Below are 26,971 nucleotides of genomic sequence, written 5' to 3' on the forward strand. Positions count from 1 at the left end.
TAATGTATGTATGGCATTTACAAAAGTGGTAAGCGTACGTCCGTATGTCTCGCGCACAACCGTTATGTTGGTCTTGACTTTTATGATATATGTAAGGGATACATTATATTATACATTATCCCGCTTATTACACTGCTCCTTGCCAAAACGAAACAATATATTGAATTCACACGGTGTGTCTTTTTACAATTACCATTCGTAGTGTTGATCAGCAGAGAAATAGTCTGCCAAAGACTTTGACGTCGCTTAGCAACCGGACACGCATGGGTTGATAAGTCATCAGGACATGGAATTCTATTCCGATCAGAGAATTGTATTCCGATTGAGGCGTATGAAAATTTTTTATTCCAATTGAGCCGTTCTTCCACTTCTAATCGGATCAGAAGTGTCCATAAACGTGGCTATTTGGCGGAGCTATTGCGTGTGTGTGTGTGTGTGTGTGTGTGTGTGTGTGTGTGTGTGTGTGTGTGTGTGTGTGTGTGTGTGTGTGTGTGTGTGTGTGTGTGTGTGTGTGTGTGTGCATGAACGACCTAACGCTCTGGCGTCAAAGGAAATCAATGAGAGTAAGGAAAACTATGCCGGAAAGAAACTAAAACTGATTTGGAAAAAAGTATAAAAGCTATCGAAATTTCGTTTCGATATTATTGAAGATACAAGAGTAACGGTGATTTCACTATTGAGACATACCGACTGTGTCATCATGACAGCGCCGCCGGCACGACGTATCGAAACTTAAATCAGCGGAGGCTCACGCTGGTCCGAGGGGAAGACCATCCTAATCGTTTTAAAGAAAGAAATTGAAAAATCAAACGGCAATTTTAGAATGTGATAAATTAGCGACCCCCCCGCCGATAGTATCGACTATCGTTTGCTAGGGGGCGCAATCGGACGATGGAAGCTTGTAGATGATCCCCCAACCTTAACTACCGTGTGACAGGGGGATAATAACAAACAAACATATTATCCACAAGGTATTTCAGGAAAACGGCGAAAGCTTCATTTATTGAAGAAAATGTCACGCAAAAGTTTGCCTTCCTTCTTGGACGTCCTACATTGTTGATCTTTGTTGATTGTGCGCGCGTTCTTATTTTTCCTCGGATTTATTAGCAGGCTACACTGTTTCGGGCTTCTATGAGGTCACGATGCTAATGTAGCTGCCGCGGCTATCGCCATCCGGCTTAAACGCCGCCCTACCATAAGGGTACTGTGGTACCTTCACGACTCCAAATAGCCGCACTGAACCGACCCGCACCCTCCTGTGGAAATACAGCACAAGTACTCAACAACAATAAGAGCGACATGGACAACTCCCAAAACAAAAAGTACCAGCAAACACCCAGTAAGATGTACCGTAGATCTGATCATAGTGGCAACTAGAGCCAGTGATCAGAAGAGGATCTAAGGTAAGGATACATTCGTACCATGGCTTGAAGGTATGGAAGCATATGTGTAGCAAAATTAAAATGGCACTGCAATTTGCAATTCAATAAGTCATTGCATTATGCAATTAACAATTCATAATGCAATTTCATAATGTAATTTGAAAATACGTTATTTCGAAGTGCATTTCAATATGCAAAGTGACAATGGAAATGAAAAAAATAAAGAGTGTCTTTATTCAAATGGGAAGCCCCCGTGATTCCAATGCACTTCGCCACGCTCCCTGTGTAGCAAAATTCTAATGACATTTCAATCCACAAAAAGCTTTGCAAAAGATTTTTCAATCCATCAGCGAATTGCGTCTGGGCGGGAATTATGTCACTTCCTCGTCAGCCTACCAGTAAGGATAAGGGCTGGTTATACTCCTCCGTAAAGTGTTGTACGTAGACACGGAGAGCTCTCTCTGTTGTTTTAGACCCTCTACCTAGCCCTACACGCGCACTAGAGCTGAAGTCGACGCAACAGAGATGGCAAGGGCTGTGATTGGTCTGAGAACGAAAAAATACACTTTGCACCGTATTTACTTTGACCTTATATACTTTGCACCTTGTTTACTTTGCACATTAAAAGGACCAATAGAAGACCAAATAATATTGGAAAAGCTTTTGAAGTTTATTTCCTTTTTTTTGTATGTAAATGTATTTAAAAAAGGTAAAGCAAAAACATGCTTAGATAAAGATGTTAAAATGTGTTAAGAAATGTGTTTAAAAACGCACAAAGATGATTAGAATATGTTAAATGTTTTAAAAATATCTTTAAAATGTTTCAAAAGTATGATCAGAGATATAAAAAATCTGTAAAATATGATCAGAGATATTTAAGATATGATCAGAGATGTTTAAAATGTGTAAAATAATTAAAAGATCTTTCAAAACAGGGATTTAGAACATTTTGGGGGGGGGGGGGGCTCAGCTGAAATTTGTTCTCTGAGGGGGGGGCTCACTATCCCATACTTTGAAAACCCCTGGTCTATCCTATCTCCAGGGCTGATAGGAAGTGAAATTATCTGTGCCTGAAATCATCAAATACAATTCGAAGACCTAGAGAATTGCCTTTCTTAACAATAAAAGGAGCGGAACTCGCACACCATATAGCCGAAGCAACAATACGTTTTTATGAATAAAAGTGTAAAGTGCTACCCAGAGTGCGTGCAAAACGTTTTCAGTCCCATTCAGACCATCCTCAGTGCAAACATACAAAGGTAAAAGACTTCATTATATAGACTGCGCTTAGTTGGTGGTAGACATGTCAATCTAAAGGTCAGGTAGGTTGACTAGACATTTTAAAAAAGGCACCGCTCACCTTTTTTCACTTTTCTTGACAACATACATGGCCGAGCTCAAGCCTGAATTCAGGCACCACGCATGAACTCTATCAGGCCTGTATCTCCAAGAGTACGCACTCCATCAACAGCATCTGTGTCTTCAACACGATTGTTCTCCACATCATCTGTCAAACTTCAGAGTGTAGCGACAATCTCCTCCATTGCATATAAACAAGGCGATTACGAGGTAGTGACGTAGGTCTCGCCGAGACGCGATTCGCTGATAGATTGCAAAATCTTTTGCAAAGCCTTTTGCAGATTGAAATGTCATTTGAATTTTGCAAAACACAAAGCGTGGCGAAGTGCATTGCAATCACAGGGGTGATATAGCTTTTCCATTCGATTAAAAGGCACTCAAAAAATGTGACAAAATGTTAATTCTATTTTTATTGTTATAACTTTTTCAAATCGAATTGAGGATTTCATTGTCACTTTTCATATTAAAATACACTTTGAATAACAAATTTTCAAATTACATAATGAATTGTCTATTGCATAATGTCATGATTGTATTGCAAATTGCAAATAGTCCCTCTCCCTAGCTCTATGCGCATCCAATATTATTATTATTAGTCGACGCAACGGAGACGGCAAGGGCTGTGATTAATAATTTCCGGAATCACTTTGCACCGTATTTACTTTGACCTTATATACATTGCACCTTGTTTACTTTGCACATTAAGGACCAATAAAACACCAATCAAGATAAGAAAATCTTTTGAAGTTTATTTACAACTATTTGAAAGTTTTTATGCATGTTTTTACCGCCAGCACCTCGGCATGTCTTCCTCACCAACAAACTCCTGCTCCTCCTTCTACATCAAAAAGCTCTTCCTACTAATAATGAGTTGACATAATTATTATTGGGAAATATATACTCTAATTAGGTATCTTTTTCATTTCTGGCGATCTGTTATGTAGAGCAATGAATTTCTTTGCATGCTATAACGCTAGTTCTGTGGTGCAACTTCATTTAAACTTAGCGCAATGTATAAAACCGCCGTAACACAGCCGACGAGTACTTCCAGCACGAACCAAACCCTGGCGTGCATCGCGTCGCCATCCATCAGCATTAACTCCAATGAAAACGGAACAAGACCTCAATCAAACCCTCCGACAAGACCTTTGCTTCTGCTGCGGATGCGGCCGTGGTCTGGTGTGTGACCCACACACCTTGAAACTCTTCTGAAACAGACTCTGAGCAGCAGAGGATCCCAAAAACACTGACTTCCTCCACACAGCACTTATGTGATATTGCAGTTTTGCCTTTTGAAGCATTGGTCCAATAAAACATGTTCTACCCTTACATCCACATGATAAATGTTTGATTATGCAACTATTTTGGTCGCAGTGTTGAGCCCTGGGTAGGCCAAAAGCGTGGCTAGGACCATAACTAGGTGATCATCCCAGGGGATCCAGAGGTAGGTACGCCAAAACCAAAAGCGTGGACAGTTTATGAGGATGTGTGTACCTCATCTAGAAGTTTGCCCTCCACCCTCAGCTCCCAGGATGCCACCTTCTCATGGTCCTCAGCCTCAGGCTTGGCGGCGGTGAAGGTGTTGGAGATGTAGATCCTCAACTTGCGCTTCTGCTGTGGGGACACAAGAGACGAAATACGGGCTCAGGGTTCTGTCTGGCTGCCCCAAGTTCAACAGACACAACCAAACGTTGATTAGTTAGACATTTAGAAGACTCAGCCATCATGTTCTGCTATAAAGTCCACTCGTATTACTCAGTGTCCAGTGGAGAACCAATACCCTGAGGGAGCATGACAAACGGAGCAACCCCACAGAATTGCTCTCCTTTAGAACAAGCAGATCTCATGACTTTTCCCAGAACCGGGATTAGACTTGTGACCAAAGTTCTCTGTCACCATCATAATGCTGGAGCTCTACCTAAGGGAGAACTATAAAGCCCCCCCCCCCCAACCACAGGGCCCCCTGGCCACCCAGCAGAGGAGCACCATTAAAAGGCAATAAGGACCACATACCCAGACTCGAAACACAACACTGACCCAAAAGAGAGATTTGGCGTCTCCCATCTTAGTAAACTGTACACTCACAAGGTCAGCTGAGTGGGGAGTGCACTCAAGTAAATTAAGTCAACGGAGCAGAACCAAATCTCAGCAATATAATTGAATCTCAATAATCACTCTTATAATACCAATAAGAGTGTTATAAAACATTGTATATAACTTTAAATTAATTAAAGATTAAAGGTTCGCGTGGTTGAATGTAGAAATTACTAAAGTTAAGTCACTATAGCAATGCCAGCACTTCTTGTATCTTTAGTTCATTGATACAGTAATTCAAATAGCCTGCGTGGTTAAATAAAAGCCTACATATTATAAATGTTGAATCATTGTATTTGTCTATTATAATGAGGAGCGATCATTTGTGAACAGTGACTCATACAGATCACTAGGCCTGTAACGATACGCGTATCGAAACCGAAATCGCGACCCTCAAAGCCACGAACCTGTCTAGCGGTGTGAGAAGGCAGCAGCGCGATACGCCCTTTCTAACTCTACGGTCAAATTGTCAGATTGAAATTTGCTAATAATTTGTCTAAATAATAGTCTGCTGACACCGCCCCCTCTTATCGATGCCGTAAGTATGCAACGAGATGCCCTCTCTGTGATGACAGCTCTCCGTGGCTACGGAGGATTGCATTTCTCCACGGCCGTCGAAGTTCTCATATGCAACTTGAACGACATTTATCCAGAGTGGGCCAAGCGCGAAAAAAATTGCCTGTGTGATCCCCGTCTCTAGGGTTGAACGATTTATTGTTTTCTGATCGAAATCGCGTTTACAGAGAACGCGATCTCGGGATCGCCAAAGCCACGTTTTTTTTCGGTTTTACTGTGCGTTCACGCTTCAACGTAGAGACGCGAATCGGGCGAATTAATATAATATAATTGTATACATAATATCACGGCCAAAAGCTGTGTGAGCCTCCGGATGGCCGTGGGGCTGGGAGCTCTCTTCGAGGGGGTTGTTTACCGGCGTTTGTTTACCGGCGTTGCTATGGTTACCGGTCTTGTGTGTTCCAACGGTTTATTAGGAAACTAATAAATGGCTGTCTACTGTGCATTCACACCAAACGCGACGGGGCGACAGGATCCCATACAAAGTGAACGTATAGACGCGTATCGGGCGAATTTTTCGCTAGAGAAAACCGGCGACAAGTTTTGATTTGTCGCGCCACACACTTTTGCCGTGCACAGGCGAGCGTTCAACAGCGTGGCCACTGAGTCACATGTGTAACGTAACAGCCAATCAGCGTTCAACCGTCAAACTCAGGGCAGTTCAGTCCGGGGTGAACTACAGCATGGAGGAGAAAGTGAATGTTGCCATTTGCGACTCCCGGAGCTCTATATATAATGTAATAGTATGTAATATAATATTTTTATATATAATATCACCGCCAAAAGCTCTGTGCGCCTCCGGATGGCCGTAGCGCGGGGAGCTCTCATAGGGATTGGGCTTCTCAGGGTTTGTTTACCGGCGTTGCCGTGTTTCCGGTCTTGTGTGTTCCAACGGTTTATTAGGTAGGCCTATCTAATAAATCTCTGTCTATTCAATACTTCATTCACTGCCTCTTCCGTGGTCATTACAATATTATGAATAGACTGCGTTGGGTTCTCCGACGTCTCTCCCTTTGTTGTTATACTCTAATGCACGAATTAACTAAAAGAGCCATCTTTGACTGTCTTAAAAAAACAACTAAAAAGTAGCAGTACTTTTCTAAGTTAAGACAGTCAAATAGGCTCTTTTAGTTCTTCAGTTGTAACAACTGCAGTTGGTCAAGGACTTTAGTTTACATGCATGTTTCTTATTAAATACTTTAGAAATCAATTCTTAACTTTAGTTTTCATTCTTACATTAGAGTATGTAATGTTTTAATGGCATGTCATGTTTGTAAATATTACTGTACATTGTGAATATTGCACTGAAGCTTGATTTGAAGAAAATCGTGAAGAAAATCGAAATCGCAATATCTGCCCGAAAAATCGCTATTCGAACTTTTCCTGAAATCGTTCAGCCCTACCGGTCTCTATTGTTTTGTGTAATTTGACCGGCAGTTTGTCTGCTTATAGGTCGGAATGAAGCGGCCACCGATTATTGACAGGATGGATACTTTATTCTACCGGACTCGTTCGCTTCTTCACTAAACACACATGCTACCGCTCGCTCTCCTCGCTCCTCGTCCACTCACTCGCTGACGTCACTCACACACACACATTCGCACACTGCCATTCTCGCGCACACACACACTACTCGTAACACATGCCTCGTTATTGCGACGTTCATGTTAGACGTTCATGTTTTTTTCCATCTATTGAAAGTTAGGCTATTAAACATGTTGCACTCTATACCAGGGGTTTTCAAAGTGTGAGAGAGTGAGCCCCCCCTCATAGAAAAAAATTCAGCTGAGCCCCCCCCCCCCCCCCCCAAATTTTTTTTTCTAAATACCTGTGTTTTGAAAGCCATTTTAATTATTTTACACATTTTAAACATCTCTGCTCATAATTATATAACATTTGAAACATATTTTTGAAACATATTTTTTAAACATATCTTTTAAACATATTTCTGAAACATTACAACATCTTTGTGCGTTTTTAAACAAATTTCTTAACACAATTTAACAACTTTATCTAAGCATGTTTTAGCTTAACCTTTTTTAAATACATTTGAACATCTTAATCTGTGTAAACTGCCAGTCGAATCAGATCTGCATTTTCAGTCCAGAGATTCGACTATTCGGCGGGGTTTGTTTACCGGCGTTGCTATGGTGACCTAAATTATTATAAGCAACTGAAAACGATGCCGGTTTGAAACTAAAACTGATTCTGAAAAAAGTATAAATGCTATCAAAATTCCGTTTCCATAGTATTGAAGACACAAGTTTGTAGATTTGTTTAATGGTTTGAACGATGGTAAACGGTTGAAAAAGGAATGAGTTACGATGTCTAGAAGTAGGTGTATCAGAATGGGCTGACGTCTTCAATGAAAACAGCTGAAAACGAAGAGGGATGAAACTAAAACTGTGATTCTGAAGAAATTTTAAATGATATCGAAATTCTGTTTAGATATTATTGAAGATACAAGTGTGTAGATTTTTTAATGGTTTGCACGAAGATAAACGGTTGAAAATTGATTTAGTTATGTTACTTCTACAGTTGAAGTACGACTGATGATTTGAATCATCGACTTTCAGGTTTTTTTTCGGGTTTATTTTTTTCTCACGTCGCGCCCCCCCTGAAGAACTCTGGCGCCCCCCAGGGGGGGCGCGCCCCACAGTTTGAAAACCACTGGACTCTCTACAGCCTGATTATGTCATGATTTAAGCTACATAGCCTAATAAGAAGCGCTTATAGGATATTTGACTAAACCAACCAAACTAGTTGAGGGTTTTTGCCTACCTGCAAGCATCCTCCAACTGCAATCTTTGGTTATTTAATTAGCTATACTTTAATACGCCGATACCGATATTTAGAGCCGATACTGCTTTTGCTCCCTCAATCATAAAAATTACACTGATAACAAATGTTACAAGTCACAATTTAAAAAAAGGAACATTTATTGAACTTCAAGTACAATAAAAAAACAATATTTAACAAATAGTAAAAACAGGTGAGGTAGAACAAGTAAGAACAAGTAGATGAACAATATTTAACAAATATTAAAAACAGGTGAGGTAGAACAAGTAAAAAAAAAAATAAACGAAAAAATATCGGCGAAAATCAGCCCCGTATCGGCCGATACCGATGCACGTAGAAACGCGAATATCGGCCGATAATATCGGCCGACCGATATATCGGTCGATCCCTAGTGTCAAATGTAAAGTACAGGGCTGATAGGAAGTAAAATGATCTGTGCCTGAAATTATCATACATTCGAAGACACCCTAGAGCAGGGGTTTTCAAAGTGTGAGAGAGTGAGCCCCCCCTCAGAGAAAAAAAGTCAGCTGAGCCCCCCCCCCCCCCCCCATTTTTTTTTCTAAATACCTGTGTTTTTGAAAGATATTTTAATTATTTTACACATTTCAAACATCTCCGATCATAATTTTAAAACATTTGGAACATATTTTTGAAACATATTTCTGAAACATTACAACATCTTTTTGCGTTTTTTAAACACAATTTAACAACTTTATCTAAGCATGTTTTAGCTTAACCTTCTTTAAATACATTTGAACATCTTAATCTGTGTAAACTGCCAGTTTACAGATTCATTCAGGGTCCCCGACTCTGAATTTTCTGAGTCGAATCAGATCTGCCTTTTCAGTCCAGAGATTCGACTATTCGGCGGGGTTTGTTTACCGGCGTTGCAATGGTGACCTAAATTATTATAAGCAACTGAAAACGACGCCGGTTTGAAACTAAAACTGTGATTCTGAAAAAAGTATAAATGCTATAAAAATTCTGTTTAGATAGTATTGAAGATATAAGTGTGTAGATTTGTTTAATGGTTTGAACGAAGATAAACGGTTGAAAAAGGAATGAGTTACGATGTCTAGAAGTAGGTTTATCAGAATGGGCTGACGTCTTCAATGAAAACAGCTGAAAACGAAGCGGTATGAAACTAAAACTGTGATTCTGAAGACATTTTAAATTATATCGAAATTCTGTTTAGATATTATTGAAGATACAAGTGTGTAGATTTGTTAAATGGTTTGCACGAAGATAAACGGTTGAAAATTGATTTAGTTATGTTACTTCTACAGTTGAAGTAAGACTGATGATTTGAATCATCGTCTTTCAGGTTTTTTTTCGGGTTTATTTTTTTCTCACGTCGTGCACCCCCTGAAGAAATCTGGCGCCCCCCACAGTTTGAAAACCACTGCCCTAGAGAATTGCCTTTCTTGACAACAATAAAAGGAGCGGAACTCGCACACTGAGAAGGGCGCATGCTCATGCAGCGACCGGCAGCAAGTCACGTCTGTTCGTAAACTCTGTTTGTTTTTGTGATTGTGTCTTTATGCACCTTTTATGCACAGTATTTAATTGGCCAACAAATCATCTTACTAATGGACTTTTAATATATTTTATTGAGTTGACCAGATAAGCATCAAATCATGGAGTTAACCGTCTTGTTCCTTCTGTGGACAGTGATCCATCTTGCGGAAGCGCTAAACGGGTTCACTAAACCGGAGCGCATAACATACAGCAAAGACTTTCTTCTCCAATGGAGTAACTTTCAGGATCTTCGTGGTGTGAATCTAGTGGTTCCCGATCTAAACTGTTTTGCCGATCAAACAAGTGGAAAAGGGGATTCTACCGGCGCGTTTCCCCGCAAGATCATGAAGCGAGGAAAGCGGGCTGGCCTGCGTCTAAGACTAAGGAAACAACCCCTTTCCCGTACCCCCTTGCCTTCCATTATTCTCTCGAATGCGCGGTCTCTTCGAAACAAGGTCGATGAGCTGCAAGCCAACGTCAGATTCCAACACGAATTCAGAGATGCTTGCTTGTTGGCGATCACAGAGACATGGCTGTCGGAGAGGGATTCGGACACCGAACTTGCCATTGACAGCTTTGGCTCACCCGTGCGGCTTGATCGGGATGCCGCTGCGACCGGTATGTCACGAGGGGGCGGGGTCTGCCTATACGTGAACCAAAGATACTGCAAAAATGTTATTGTAAGAGAAAGACTGTGTACTAAAGACATTGAACCGTTGTGCGTATCACTGCGCCCCCCTTATCTTCCCCGAGAGTTCCCCCAAATTTTCGTCATGGTTGTGTATATCCATCCAAGGGCAAACGCTGACAATGCCTCAGACTATATTGCAATCTACCCAAAAACTACAGGCAATATCACCCGACGCTCCAGTGCTGATCCTTGGGGATTTTAATCATTGTTCTCTTCAGAAAACCATAAGGAACTTTGACCAATATGTTAAGTGCCCTACCAGACTCAACAAAACGCTGGACTTGTGTTATGGCTCCATCAAAGGAGCATATAAAGCTATTCCCCTTCCCCCACTTGGGGGGGCTGACCATAATTGTATTCAGCTTATCCCATCATACTGCACTGCACTGCAGAGGGGAAAAACGGTCACCAAGCGGGTTAAAGTGAGTCTGCAGGGCTGCTATGAGTGTACAGACTGGGAAATGTTTAAGCAATCTTGTTCGAACATTGACGTCCTTGCAGATGTTGTCAGTTGTTACGTCTCCTTTTGTGAAGATAGTTATTCCTGAAAAAACTGTAAAGGTGTACCCAAATAGTAAACCATGGGTGACGAAAGCACTCAGGGCACTGCTATACAGGAAAAGACAGGCATTTAGAGCAGGGAACCTTCCGGAGGTTGAAAAACTAAAAAAGGAAGTTAAACATGAAATCGCAAGAGCAAAGCGGAGCTATAAAGAAAAGCTAGAGGACCAATTGGGGAACAAGAATTTAGGCTCTGCTTGGGATAGCATTAAAAACATAATTGGCACAAAGAAAACAAGAAATCCGAATTTGGTGCTGGATGGGTTCACATGTGATAGAAAGCTGGCACAGACGCTAAATGAGTTTTATCTGAGGTTTGACTCACCCACATTTAAGGATGCCATTTTAGAGCAAAAAAACTACCTAAAGGATAGTGCCCCAGCGCCCTTTGATTTGCATGACGTAGTAGATACCTTCAGACACTCAAAGTTTAAGAAGAGCCCCGGGCCTCTCCTCGTGCGCTGAACAACTTGGTCCAATATTTTATTACATATTTAAGCTCTCCTCGAGCCAACAGAGAGTCCCCAAAATTTGGAAAAACTCGACTATTGTACCAGTGGCAAAAATCAGTCGCCCTAAGGTTTTAAATGATCTTAGACCAATTGCCTTGACCTCATTGGTGATGAAATGTTTCTAAAAACTAATGAAAAAGGTGCTCCTCATCAAAACAGAGAATCTATTGGACCCACAACAATTTGCTTATAGGGCCAGGCGAGGGGTTGAGGATGCTACAGCCACTCTGCTTAACCTGATACTTAAGCACCTTGAAGGTAGCAACACTCATGCCAAAATTGTATTTGTTGATTTTTCATCAGCTTTTAACACTATTCAACCACAGTTGATAAGCTGTTAAGAAATTTTAATTTAGATTTTAGTTTAGTGGGTTGGATTTTGGATTTTTTAACGGACAGAACTCAGAGAGTGAGGGTGAATGGGGTACTCTCAGAAAAGATACTGTCCTCTACAGGGTCACCACAGGGTTGTGTCCTGTCCCCTCTTTTATACATCCTATACACTGATGACTGTCGTAGCCAGCACACAAACAGACATATTTTAAAGTTTGCAGATGACTCAGCTATTGTTAGTCTTTTAAATGGCAAAGAATCTGAGCATGGTCCTGTTTTAAACGATTTTATAGCCTTGTGTGATAGTGCTCACTTACACTTGAATGTATCCAAAACGAAGGACATGGTCATTGATTATAGGCGCAAGTCCCCCCCTACCCAGGTCACTGCTATAAACGGGCAACCTGTAGAGGTAGTTGGCTCATATAAATACCTGGGAAGCATAATTGATGACAGGCTAAATTTTAATCTTAACAGAGACTATATGTAAGAAAGGCCAATAGCGACTCTCCTGCCTCCGTAAATTGGAAAAATTCAATGTGGATAAAACCATTATGAGAATATTTTATAAATCATACATTGAATCTGTTTTATCTTTTTCTATGATATGCTGGTATGGAAATCTGAACGTAAAGGATAAAGCCTCACTCGACAAAGTAGTGAAGGCCGGTGGCAAAATCATAGGTGCCAAGCAAAGCAGTCTAGCAGACCTGTACAATAGATTTGTCCACAAAAAGGCAGAATCTATTTTATTTTATCAGCAAATGGTCATCCTCTTCATCCTGAGTTTCAGTTGTTACCTTCTAAGTCACGTTTCAGATTCCCTGCAGTTAAAACCAATAGATATAGACTCTCATTTGTTCCCAGTGCCATTTCTCTACTGAACTCAGATTTTGGAGCTCTGGGCCGACATGGTGTTTTTGGTGCAGTGTGAGGTATGATTACCTGCTGTATGAAAGGTACGCCATGGAGAGCAGAAAGTGTTTCCTGTTTTTCATTTTTTATTTTATTTGACACAGAGTAGTTATTATTATTATTCTGATTTACATGGGTATGTCATGCAGGGATGCTTGTCAGCATGCCTGTATACACTCTGCACTATCTATACTATCTGCATGGATGTTTGGTCTGTCATGTTGTACTTTCTGTCCTATGTTGTCTATTGATGTCTTGCTGCAAACAAAATCGCCCTTAGGGGACAATAAAAAGCTTTAACTAACTTAACACCATGCAGCCGATGCACCATTACGTTTTTATTGCATAAAAGTGTAAAGTGCTACCCAAAGTGGTATGGAAAACGTTTTCAGTCCCATTCAGACCATCCTCACTGCAAACATACAAATGTAAAATACTTCCTTATATAGACTACGCCTAGTTGGTGGCAGACATGTCAATCAAAAGGTCAGGTAGGTTGACTCGACATTTTAAACCGCTCACCTATTTTCACTTTTCTTGACAACATACATGGCCGAGCTAAAGCCTGAATTCAGGCACTACGCCTGACCTCTATCAGGCCTGAAAGTGTATTAAAACAGGCAGGGCTTGGTGCCACATGTTTCACACTAGTTTCTGTGCCACTTTTGGGGTCGGATGTGCCAGATCTGAACCAAGGTCTAACGTCCACACTCAGAACTTCAATGCAAACTCTGTGGTCGGATTTCACTTGCCTGCTAAAGACTTCCTGTCAAAATAAGTCAGCTGAAATGGCGCTGGGTGGAAAAAAAGCCCTTATGTTGTTCTAGTTAAATTCGTATGACATAGTCAGAAGCCTTTGCAGTTGTTTAGCCTCTCCTCCCTAGAATCTTTGGCCTTTTAGCCTAGGAAAGGCTCATGCAAAATTTAAAGATCCCATATCATTATTTTTTAGGGTTAATGATTGCATTTGGGGGTACTACTAGAATAGGGTTACATGCCTGTATGTACAAATAACAAAACGTATTATTCTCACTTTATTTCAACAAAACCAATTTAAGAGGGTTTTTTTAGAAAGAGTGTTTTGTATCAGGTTGCTTTAAGGCGCCTCTCCCGTGTGGCCCAGTCTGCCCTGATTGGTCATGATGCCCTATCGGATGCGATTGGTGGAAAGTAGGGATGCACCGATATACCGATAGCAGTATTGGTTATCGGGCCGATACTTCATTAAAATACTCGTAATCGTTTTTTAATTGCCGATACCACGCACCGATACCACCATGTCAGTAGCCTACATCAAACCGGTCGCATGCGGAGATGAGTTGTCCTACCTAACTTATATGTCTAGGGGGCGATAATGAGCCGAAACTCTGAGATTCTTCCAAAGGCTTGTGTGTGTGAAAGTTGGCTGCGACCTGTTAACGGTCACATGTAAAGTCATGTCGGCAATTTGGGAATATTTTAAGATAAAGGATGACGACAGGAGTAAGGCAGAGTGTAAGATCTGTTATGCTACGGTTTCTAGAGGCGGAAAGGAAAGTACTTCTTTTAATACCAGCAATATGATAAAACATCTGAAGACGCACCATAGTGCTAAGTACACGGAGTTCACTAATGCTAGCTGCGCAAGACTGAAGCAGCCCACCTTAACTGACCTCTTCCAAAAGTGAGAGAAAATGTCCAAAGACAACTCACGGGCAATAAAAACAACAGAGGCACTAACACACTTCATAACGCTCGATGACCAGCCACTTTCAGTTGTTGATAATGTTGGATGTCTTTTAGAAGTGCTAGAGCCCAGATATGAGATTCCCAGTCGCCTCTACATCACAGATTTGATGTTGCCAAAGGTGTATAATAAAGTGAAAAATCACATTAGGTCCTTGGTGCATGATGCTGAGGCAATAAGCTTCACAACTGATATATGGACCAGCAGTGTCTGCCCAATGTCTCTCCTCAGCTTGACTGCCCAGTGGATAGATGAAGCGTTTACCCTTCAACACATTATCTTACACGTGAAACCTTTTCGGGGCTCCCACACTGGCCAAGCTATAGAAAATATCTTCAAAGACATGCTACAAATGTGGGGTATCCAAAAAAGCTCTGTCCACGTTGTGCTCCGAGATAACGCACGAAATATGATCAAGGCCATGACGGATGCGAATCTGAATACGATCTCCCAGACAATCTCGGGCCTAGCCAATGGACTCTGCTGGAGAAGACTGCGTCTGTTCCGGGTCCATTTGAGGAGTTGACGCGAAGGGTTAGCTCTTTGGATGCTATGGCAGCAGACGTAATTCCTGCGATTAATGTGCTGAGATTTCTTTCTAGAGAGATCGAGGAGGACCAATGCATCAAAACTGTGAAGCGAACGTTATCCACAGCTGTCATGAATCGATTTTGCGACGTGGAAGAAGATCCGCTCCACAGCCTATCAACTTTGCTCAATCCAAGGTAGGCCTATACGCTCGCTCTCTCGCGCTGTCTGTGTCTGTGTCTGTGTCTGTGTCTGTGTCTGTGTCTGTGTGTGTGTTGAGCAGTGAACGCAACAATTCCATGCAAGTTGTTTCTTGGCTGGGATTTTTTTTAAAATAGGAATTCCTAAATGGCCACATAGCCTAATGAATGACGTAAATGTTGTCTGTTTTAGATACAAAAGTGTGTATTCCTCGAACACCAACACTGCTGCAAATGCCAAGGAGGAGATGCTGATGAGACTGATTGCAGAACAGGACAATCAGGACGATGACACCCGCTGTGAACCACCTACCAGAAAACCATGCAGGGAGGACCAGGCCAGCAGCAGTTTAGACTGTATCTTTGATGAAATTGCAAATGAGCTAGCGTCAGTAGCACTGACCCCAGGTGCTGTGGGTGTTACCGCACAATTGGAGACATACCTTGGGGAGGCCCCAGTGGCCCGCGAGGCCAATCCACAAAGTGCGGTTCCCTTCTTTGGCCAAAGTGGCACGCAAATACCTCTCAGCACCTTGCAGTAGCGTTGAGAGCGAACGGCTGTTTAGCTCAGTGTCACACATTGCGAATGAAGGCAGAAACAGGCTAACACCTGATCATGCAGAGATGATTCTGTTCATAAAAAAAAATCTGCCTCTCACTTTCTCCAAAAATACATAGCCTAGTTCAGAGGCAACATTGTGTGTTGATAGTCATTTGACAACATAGTTTGTTGATTTGTTTAGCCTTTCTAAACAGCCATAATGTGCTTATTGTTAACAAAAGTTCTTCTCACTTTGTGATTATTTTTGTTGTTCGCTTTATCTGGTTATATTTACATTTAGTGATGGCATTTTGTCTTTGACTGCTTTTTTGTTAAAAATAGCTGTTTAATTTTGTTTTGGAATATCCTTCTGTTCATTTTGTATATCCTTACTAAAGGCTTGACATATTCTTGAAAGGAGAAAATAAAATCTGCCTTCAATTTAATTGCACTTTTTTCATAGAGACCAAATCTAGAAAATATCGGTACTCGGTATCGGCAAGTACAAAAATAAAAGTATCGAATCGGTTAATAAAAAAGTGGTATTGGTGCATCCCTAGTGGAAAGCTTTGCGCGTGTGCAAATTCACAGAAGTTGATAATTTGGCAGGTAGCCGGGAGGCGAGACAACTGCACTTCAAAACTGCTTACTGCAGTATGGCGTCACACTGTTACGGGAGTAAAGTTTGAGTGCAAACAAGCTGTTTCACACACTTATTGAATGAGGGGCGTTCTCGGTGGGCGTCAATACTCCCCATGGCTTGGACTTAGATTTTACTAGCTTGGCAGACGTAAAGCATGTATACATACGTCATATACCAGTCTAAAGCAGGGGTCTCAAACTCATTTTCACCCCAGGCCACATCAGCATTATGGTTGCCCTCAAAGGGCCGGTTGTAACTGTAAGACTATATAATTTAACAATTTCTTAAAATATTGTTAAATAACCGTCTCTACGTTTGATTCTTACTCATTCAATTGTACAAATATAAATTGCATACTTCCACATACATGTAAATACATTTTTAAATATTAGTGCTGTCAAGCGATTAAAATATTTAATTGCGATTAATGTCATAGTTAACTCGCGATTAATCACAAATTTTTTTCTATTCTAAATATCCCTTGATTTCGTGCTGCTAGCCTTTTAGTGAGATCAGAGTGTTGCGAAGGACAGTAAGAAGAGCGACCCACAGTGAATTCAACCCTGTCCACTTGACATCAGGTAGGTGCATGACAGTGGTAGGCCTACCGTAAAACTTCAATAGCCCATCTGGTCATGGTCATTCAATAACTATCGAACAAAACTCTTGCTCAGCAAAGATGGGAAATACTATAACATTTATTATTTAAACCACAGTGAATAATCCTACCGTACGTAGGCCTATGCACATTACCAATTACCAGGCGCACGCACACACACACACACACACACACACACACACACACACACACACACACACACACACACACACACACACACACACACACACACACACACACACACACACACACACACACACACACACACACACACACACACACACACGAGAGTCGGGTGAAATCCCAGTGGGCCGTTAACGTTTCGGGGCTGATTACTGCGGGATAACAATATTGCGTTCATAAAAGTTCCTTGCAGCGCCGTCCGGCAGTCTGAGCTGTGCACCCGCAACCTCTCACTCACTCAGACACAACACTCAAAAACTGTCAACATCGCAACCAAGTCGATTTTGTCTAGAGGGGAGTAACTATAACATTTATTATTTAAACCACAGTGAATAATCCTACCGTACGTAGGCCTATACACATTATTAGGCCTGTACACGTGTAACCGGTTAGTAAATCCAGGGATTAAAGTGAAAAAAAATCTTCTGACTGAAATTGTATTCGCGCTACAGCCAAGTCACGTGCAGTGTGTGAAACATGTTCCAGGTTAGGTTACTTGACACCTGCTTAAGAAATACAAATGTATAAGTCGTCAGCACCAAATGCAGCCATCACGTTTAAATGCTCGACCAATACTGTTTTACAGGAGGAGGATTTTAAACAGCTGTTCTTTTGCATCTATTGCAATTTTTTTGTTGTCTTTTCAATTAGACTCTAAGATTTTTTTTTTGCAAAGCTTGTCTCATATTTTTTTGCACCATGAACCGTAAGGCTTGCCATCGTTCCCCGTTTCCGTCAGCCATGCCCATCTCCATTTATTTTTTTGTGTTTTATCAATATCCGATACATCAGAGCCGTCAATCATTATAAGGGAGTTCATACTAGCTTAACTTTCGCTCTGACACTCAACACTAACACAACAAAGAGACGTAAGATGTGGCGCGAAAATGGTGTGTATATATATACATTTGTATATAATATATTTAATATATATTTAATATATAATCGGGATGTACATTAAAATGCTTGTGTTTTCAGTCAATTTTAACGGTAGACCTTTTAAATACTCACTATATAATTTGACAATTTTACCGGCGTTGACGTATGACGACATAATACACGCGTGTATTATGTCCATGTTCGAAACTGCATACTACATGCTGCGCAGTATGTACTGTATACTGCATACTGAATGTGGGATTCAGTATGCAGTATACAGCAGACCGACTGCACCGCAGTATACAGTATGCAAGTTTCCCAGAATGCATTTCGCGGCAGCGGTAGCGGTAAAGCTGCTAAAAGCTGTTTTAATTCTCGCTTCAGTGCTGTTAATACATCACTTTCTTAAGTTGTAATATTTTTTTATGCGAGAAAGTACCTATTTAGATCCTTAATATGCGATTAGTTTATCCAAATGACGCCTGTTTGTAAATTTGTCCCGACGTTATCGGAGATGTGAAGTGACCTCTGTGAACTCCAAATGACGGAAATCCGTCGTAGCGACGGAGAACTTTAATCCATGTAAATCCTAACCGTTTAGGAAAAATCAGTCAACGAAAAACCGAAGAAAAAAAAATAAGAATAATAATTTCATAAAAAATAACACAGAGGCTACTATTTATTTAGCGGTTAATAAAGCTACAAATGTTCCACTTGGACAACATTAAGGAGCTAATAAATGCATGCGATAAATGTTGGGTAACTGAACACCGGGCATAGGCTACGTCATGTAACGTGGCCACTGAGTCACATGTGTAACGTAACAGCCAATCAGCGTTCAACCGTCAAACTCAGTGCAGTGCAGTCCGGGGTGAACTGCAGCTTGGAGGAGAAAGTGAATGTTGCCGTTTGGAACTCCCGGAGCTCTATATATAATATAATAGTATATAATATAATATTTGTAGATATAATATCACAGCCAAATGCTCTGTCTGCCTCCGGATGGCCGTAGCGCGGGGAGCTCTCATAGGGATTGGGCTTCTCGGGGTTTGTTTACCGGCGTTGCTATGTTTCCGGTCTTGTGTGTTCCAACGGTTTATTAGGTAGGCCTATCTAATAAATCTCTGTCTATTCAATACTTCATTCACTGCCTCTTCCGTGGTCATTACAATATTATGAATATACTGCGTCGGGTCCTCCGACGTCTCTCCCTCTTCCACAAAATGTAAAGACATGCAATGGTGGTTATCTTGTTGTGGCAAGACAAAATCGAAATTACGCCTACCTAATAAACCTTTATTTTTTTTTAATCATTGCTTTATTGGCCTAATCTGAGGAGAATATATGCCATAAACAGAAATATTATAGGCCTTTATTACACGGGTCTTCTCAATGGCGTGGAAGGCTCCGTTCACTTGCATGGGTAGTAGTCCGGTAACTTGTCATCCCAGCGTCTTTGGTTGTTAAGCAACCAAAGACGTTCGGCGGACTATTTCTCTGCTGATCAACACTACGAATGCTGGTAACGAATTATAAATTGTAAAAAGACACACCGTGTGAAGTTATTTTTTCGTTTTGGCAAGCAGCCGTGTAATATGCGGGATAATGTAGCCTATAGAATGTCGCCGGTCATTACCGAAAATAAGCCCCTTCAGGGCGAAGCAAGACACCTCCGCTGTACGTCGGTGTCCTGTTCGCCCTGTCGGTGCTTATTTTCCCGATAATGACCGGCGTTCTATACATTATCCCTTAGCCTACATATATATTTAGCAGAGTAGGCCTAAGTAACAAATGTGTACAAAGTTACACATGTTGTAACTCCATTCCCCTGGCCATCCGTAACTCTGATTCACTGCAGTCTTTCAAAAGTCATCTCAAAACACATCTCTTCAACATCACTTACAACACCTGACAAAAAATGTCCACCCTCTCTCTTTCTCACTGTCCTATCTTTCTCTGTATTGTTTTTTTTGGAGTATTTGTATGTATGCATGTATGTACTGTACTGTTCATTTGTATCCTTTTTTGTTTTGTGTTTTTTGTAAAGCGTCTTTGGGTACCGAGAAAAGCGCTATATAAAACCTATGTATTATTATTTATATTAGGGCCCGACCGATATTGATTTTTGAGTGCCGATGCCGATGCCGATTATTTTCAGAGAAAAATTACGATTACGATTTAATCGGCCGATTAAAAAAAAAAAAAAAAACATATAAAACGTAGTTTTTGATACCTTAAATATACTTTAAACACTTTTGACGAATATGTGAATTGAATGCAGAACCTTTGAGTGTTTTAGAATACATTTACAGTCAAAAATGAGTGTAATGTAAAATGTAAAATAAATAACTAACTCCCAATGTGCTGCGCTCGTGAGCAGTGACTAACACGTGCGTGCTGAGCAGTATGGTCTCACCGTTAGAGTCTACAGTATAACAAATTAACATGGCCTGGGACCTAAAGAAAAACAGGCACAACATGCTCAAACAACGCGTCTTGTGTACATTGGTGAGGTGAGCGCGCAGCTGCCTGAGCGAGCGTGCTTTCATGTTGTACGGTAAAATTCAATCTCCTCTATTTTACTCCAGCTAAAGTTGTTAGTTAGCAAGGCGAGTAGGAGCGCAATCTGCAGGATACTAATCGCAATAACATTTATAAAAAAAAAAAAAAAAAAAAATAATAATAATAATAATCGGTTGTAATCGGCGTGTTTTTGGCCGATGCCGATTATTTTCAAAAAGGCTATAATCGGCCGATTAAATCGGCAGGCCGATAAATCGGTCGGGCCCTAATTTATATTATGTATGAAACCGGGCTCGGGCTCATAATTACAGTTAATGTGTCGGGCCGGGCTCAGAATAGCGCGACTGCGGTCCACTTAAAAAAGAAAAAAAAAAGAAAATCGGTTAACCGTGTACACGAAAAAAAAAAAAAATTAACCATTCACACCCCTACTGTCCACCAACCGAGTTCATTTGTAACGAGGAGTACTCGAGTAATCGATTCCTCACGCCCATCCCCAATATGTTTATATATAAAAATAAGCGCACTATAAAATATATATGTAAGCACATTGTTCTGTGTACATAACATAAATCCCTTTCATTTATCAAGTTAAGAAACACATTACTCCATCAATCAAAGATCACACTGTAATAAAAAAACACTAATATTATCAAACATAAGTAATTGCATCAACTTTACTAAGCTCAAAAAGCACGCTCATTCCCAGCCACCGTGATTCTCTAGGGTACGGCACATCTCCGAGACCATCTCCTACAAATACTCCTGCAGCTGGCAGTGATCCAGGCTACAAGCCTGAATCACTGCCATATAATGACCAGAGGACCGTGGTCATTATATGGCAGTGATCCAGGCTACAAGCCTGAATCACTGCCATATAATGACCACGGTCCTCTGGTCATTATATGGCAGTGATCCAGGCTACAAGCCTGAATCACTACCATATAATGACCAGAGGACCGTGGTCATTATATGGCAGTGATCCAGGCTACAAGCCTGAATCACTGCCATATAATGACCAGAGGACCGTGGTCATTATATGGCAGTGATCCAGGCTACAAGCCTGAATCACTGCCATATAATGACCAGAGGACCGTGGTCATTATATGGCAGTGATCCAGGCTACAAGCCTGAATCACTGCCATATAATGACCAGAGGACCGTGGTCATTATATGGCAGTGATCCAGGCTACAAGCCTGAATCACTGCCATATAATGACCAGAGGACCGTGGTCATTATATGGCAGTGATCCAGGCTACAAGCCTGAATCACTGCCATATAATGACCAGAGGACCGTGGTCATTATATGGCAGTGATCCAGGCTACAAGCCTGAATCACTGCCATATAATGACCAGAGGACCGTGGTCATTATATGGCAGTGATCCAGGCTACAAGCCTGAATCACTACCATATAATGACCAGAGGACCGTGGTCATTATATGGCAGTGATCCAGGCTACAAGCCTGAATCACTACCATATAATGACCAGAGGACCGTGGTCATTATATGGCAGTGATCCAGGCCACAAGCCTAAATCACTGCCATATAATGACCAGACCAGTTTGAGACCCCCAGTCTAAAGCAAAGGGGATAGTCGAAAAAAAGATATTAAAATGATTATTTACTTTAAATAATTATTGTTAGAAACAAAACACAACTTAATTTTGAGTGTGCCACAGAATACTGGTAATATTGAATTGAGAATTTGGTGTAAAGATGTACATTGTGCATCTTCAGAGCAGCTTACTGTGATGGGTTTCTTGATGGCCTCCTGGATCTCCATTCGTTTGCGGGCGATGGTCTGGTCCAGCTTCCTCTCGAAGGCCAGGAGGTCCATGTAGGCTTGGGACTCAGGAACCAGGTCTCTGATCTGAGCAGAAAGAAAAAACAAACACTGTTCTTTTCAGGGATCTTGGGCTCAACTTTTACATGAAGAAAGACATTAATTGAATAAAAACATAAAATAGACCCTGTGTTATCTTAATAATATAAATATTAACATTAAAGCTGCAAGCATCATTTACGGGTGCCAAGCCTAAAGCCAACCAATAAGACCATTAAGACCCTGACGCAGACCATGATTTGTCAGCCCATTAAGATAGTGACGCAGCGATTAAGACCTTTTTTGTTTGCATACGGTTGACAACGCTGGAATAGCATCAGCTTGGATCTGTTGATGGGCGAACAGAAATTCATGACCGTACGTCAAAAGGCTGAGGAGTTATGATTCTTTAAAGTTTTCAATTGATTACTTTCGCGCCCTATAGTTCTATTTTGATGGACTTCAACCTGGTTAACCTTGACCTATGCTTCTTTAAATACACCAAGTTTGATGATGATTGACTAAATCTAACCCCGCCTTTAGTCACATATCATTGATTGGGCTAATTTGGACGTCCAGCTGCCATTTTGTTACAGGTTATGGGTTTCCAGGGCACATTTGCTCAACATGAGGAGATACAAGTGTCTACAGGATTTCATGACTGTAGAAGAGAAAGGTCAGATAATATTTCTGTCCAAAGTCTGCCAAGTCTGCAGCTATGTTAATTGAAATAGCTCTCCCTATCGCCCGATCTGGGTACAATTTGGAGAGGTTGCATTTTCAGTTAATTATTTTACCGCTCCCTATAGCCCGATATGGATACAATTTGGAGGTTCATCTTGACCCATGTGCCTTTGACTTCACAAAGTTTGATGAGGATTGGTTTAAGTTAATTTTGGACGATTTTGAGCCTCTGGCGGCCATGTTGTTTTGTCAATCAAATTAATTTTACTTGAGCAGTTGGAACTTTGGTCCCCAACAGCCAATAAGTTGGTCCCGCTCAAATCAATCATTCCGGGCCCTATCTTGCATCGAGCGCAATTTACTTTTTACACAGTATGTCGGGTACTAGTTTGCAACTGGAGCAGAGCGTTCTTTCGCCTCCACAGGCACACGTCGCTAAATTAGGGAAGGATCTTGCGCCCCTAGGGGCGATTCAGCGAAAGGTGGAGGCCTGTTCTGGCAAAACAATTCCCTGGTGCTATTTTGCAGTTTCAGAAAACAATTCACCTGCAACTGCAGATTTTGTATGCGTACACTAAAGTCACAAATGTGTAACAGTACATTTGAAGTCGTAAATCTTTTTTCTACCATTGTAAACACAAAATAAGGTATACGAGTTCACTAGTCTGCGTTACAGGTGCACAAATCCTATCCGGTGCATCACAACTTCAAAGAGTCATGCAATTGACACTTCTGCTATAATCATTGTAGCGCAGTTGGTGCAAAACACATTTGCACACCCGTGTTTCATAATCTGAGAACATGCCAAAAATTTGTGAATTCGTAAACCCAAATGTGAACTATAATGCATCAGAAGTTGCACATCTGTGAAGAATTTCCTCACAAATAAAATGATATAGAATGCTAAGTTGATTCAGCATTTGAATGAGCAAGCACAAGTCCATCGTTACAACTGCTCGAATCTGCGCCTGCAAGTATCAGCTGTGGTTTTTTTTGCAGGTTGCTTTGCAACACGTCTAGGTGGAACATGTGTAGCAAAAGTGATTTGTATCCTGCAGGGGGTGCTTTTTTAAAACTACACTTGTTAATCTTGAGTCAGCCTCAACAGCTGTAGCAAGTTTCATAAAAAGCGTGCGAGCGGTTTTGGCTGTGTAAGTCAAACGTAGCGGAATAATAATAATAATAATAATAAAACTAACAATTACAATAGGTTGCCGTCGCACTTTGTGTTTGGCACCCTAATGAATCATTATCATAATGAACCCAAACAATTCCCCATTCAATGTTCAGAAGATGCTGTAGGCCTACCCTTTGTGGGAGGACCTTATCAGCCATCTTGCGTCTTTTTGCCCTAGAATACGAAGAAGAGAGATCGTTAGGAAAAACCTTGAGAACATCAAGGATTCATACTGTGTAAACATCTGGAATCCCCACTCATAACTCATACTCTATATATACATAGTATCCAAGATTCAGTCCCTCCACAGGTTTTACCAAAAGCATACACACATGTATTCACTTATTATACATTTACTCCAAGTAAGACCTTAGATAACCTTTTAAAGAAAAGCAATGAGGAAAATCTCCAACATATCCCTCTACCGTCTTTCATTAGCTGCAAGTGGAACCCAGGCTCACTCAGCCTCATCATCATAGTTTAGTGAAGATGAGAAGCCAGGGGCTTCATACAAAATGGCCACAGTGGTTCCATAAAGCGCCCTCGTTATAGCGAACCAACCCGTGGCACACAAAAGACCTCATTATGGATAGAGATGATCAAACACTTCTTGGCCTGGAGGCATGACAGATTTATAGTGCAGAAGCACACTCCAGTTCCCATTGAAGAAGTGATCATGGGACCCTTTTGTTCTGAAGGACTCTTCTGTTCACTGGGATGTGTGCTGGTCCTTTGGCAGACTTAATGTGGATTTATGACCTGCCTCATTTGCAAACAGGAACCCAATATCATTGTAGTTTTGTTTTAAACTTGGAAAGACATATTCTACGATCTTCAACATGGTAATCTGTAGAGCTGTAGCGACGCGTCGATGACGTCGACGTCAAAAATTCGTCAACGTCAAATTTCTCCGTTGACGATTTTCGACGGAGAAATGGACGAAAGTCACAATAAAGGAAAATGCCCGCGCACGAAATCATCAAAGGTATGGAAATACTTCAAGTTAAGTCCTAAACGGAAAGGTGTTTTGCACTCTTTGCCAAATGGAGTTGGCATATCACAAGAGCACGACAGCAATGTTGGAGCATCTCAAACGAGAAAGTATCTTGTGCGCATGAGAAAGTATCTCTTGCGCACGAGAAAGTATCTCATGAGCATGGGGAAACATCGTGCGCATATCACTGGCTGTGTGTGTGTGTGTGTGTGTGTGTGTGTGTGTGTGTGTGTGTGTGTGTGTGTGTGTGTGTGTGTGTGTGTGTGTGTGTGTGTGTGTGTGTGTGTGTGTGTGTGTGTGTGTGTGTGTGTGTGTGTGTGTGTGTGTGTCGTCAGCGAGTAGGTGGAAGAGCGAGGAGAGCGAGCGATAGCGTGCGTGTCAGTCTAGTGAAGTCATGAACGAGTCCGGTTGTGTGTAAGAATAAAATACCCAGCCTGTCAAGAATCGGTGGCCGCTTCATTCCATCATATTCCGACCTATAAGCAGACTCACTGTCGGTCAAAGTGAAGGGTCATGCCCCCGAGAGCGCATCGGACCTGGAGGGAACGTATCACCTGTGCTTCTCGGTCTGGGAGCCGACAGCAGGAAAGATGTAACTCGTAGTTGGAGGCGGAGCGCAAGAGAGTATGCGCACAATTTTTTTTCATGTCCCTTTACGGGTTCCGTATTAAATAAAGTATATTATTAAGAATTTTTTGGTATTTATTTGAGATACATTATGGTTTTTATTAATCGAGCAACAGAAAAAAAAAACAAAAACGTCCAATTGGTCATTAGATTAGTCGACTAATCGATAAAATAATCGCCCGATTAATCGTTTGATAAATAATCGTTTACCCCCAGCCTTAGTAATCTGTGCCATTTTATCCCAGATACTAAAATATCAAAGTAAAGAAGCAGGAGTAGATACTATGGTTTTGTCCACCATGCCAACTAGTTTGCGTACACTCCTCTACGCTCCTCTACGCTCCCCAAGCAGGAAGCCTTCTTTTGGTGACTTTGAAATGCCTGTATACTGTTTAGGCTGCGGTTGGTTTTGATGTTCCGGTCTAAGAGGGTAAAGCTTCCCGGACTCTTCTTGCATACCACCTGGTAATGTGGCCGTGTGAAGCTCCATTAGCAGAGGTTGATCATCTAGCTGTAGAAACACTGTAGTACATAATGTACTACAGCGTTTCTATAGCTAGATGCGTCTCTGCAATGATTTGATCATTACGGAGAAGTGTTATCATCATGGTTACAACTCACTGCAACTTTGCAATGCATATTTAGTAGCCTAGCGTCTTTGTTGATCAGACCGTGGCGTTACGTATCCTAAAGCCTTACCCTCTGTCTGAAGAAAATCATCTGGATCAACCTCTGCTAATGGAGCTACACACGGCCACATTACCAGGTGGTATGCAAGAGGAGTCCGGGAAGCTTTACCCTCTTAGACGGGAACATCAAAACCAACCGCAGCCTAAACAGTATACAGGCATTTCAAAGTCACCAAAAGAAGGCTTCCTGCTTCGGGAGCGTAGAGGAACGTACGCAAACTAGTTGGCAGGGTGGACAAAAACAAAGTATCCTGCTTCTTTACTTTGCAAGCATATATGTGACGCTGTTTCTGCTACAGAACTCCACCAAAAAAGAAGAGGAGGCGGAGCCTGCGCATCCAACCTGCGAGCTGTATACAAACATATAGTTGAAGACGAAGAAACAAGAACCGAA

At 41.4% G+C, this 26,971-nt stretch overlaps 1 protein-coding gene across 2 annotated transcripts in view; it reads right to left on the reverse strand.

Moving 5' to 3' along the window:
* The window catches only part of smarcd2 (SWI/SNF related, matrix associated, actin dependent regulator of chromatin, subfamily d, member 2), a 50,265-nt gene that overhangs the window by 20,637 nt on the left and 2,657 nt on the right, over nt 1-26,971 (reverse strand). For both annotated transcript variants that reach the window (XM_060036815.1, XM_060036816.1), the window contains exons 3-5: nt 24,399-24,441; nt 22,332-22,454; nt 4,236-4,355 (exon numbers count right to left, since the gene is read on the reverse strand). In XM_060036815.1, coding sequence (XP_059892798.1) covers nt 4,236-4,355; nt 22,332-22,454; nt 24,399-24,441 — 286 coding nt within the window. The remainder of the gene's footprint in view (nt 1-4,235; nt 4,356-22,331; nt 22,455-24,398; nt 24,442-26,971) is intronic.

This window comes from Gadus macrocephalus, chromosome 18 (genome assembly GCF_031168955.1).
Source record: "Gadus macrocephalus chromosome 18, ASM3116895v1".
Lineage (NCBI taxonomy): Eukaryota > Metazoa > Chordata > Actinopteri > Gadiformes > Gadidae > Gadus > Gadus macrocephalus.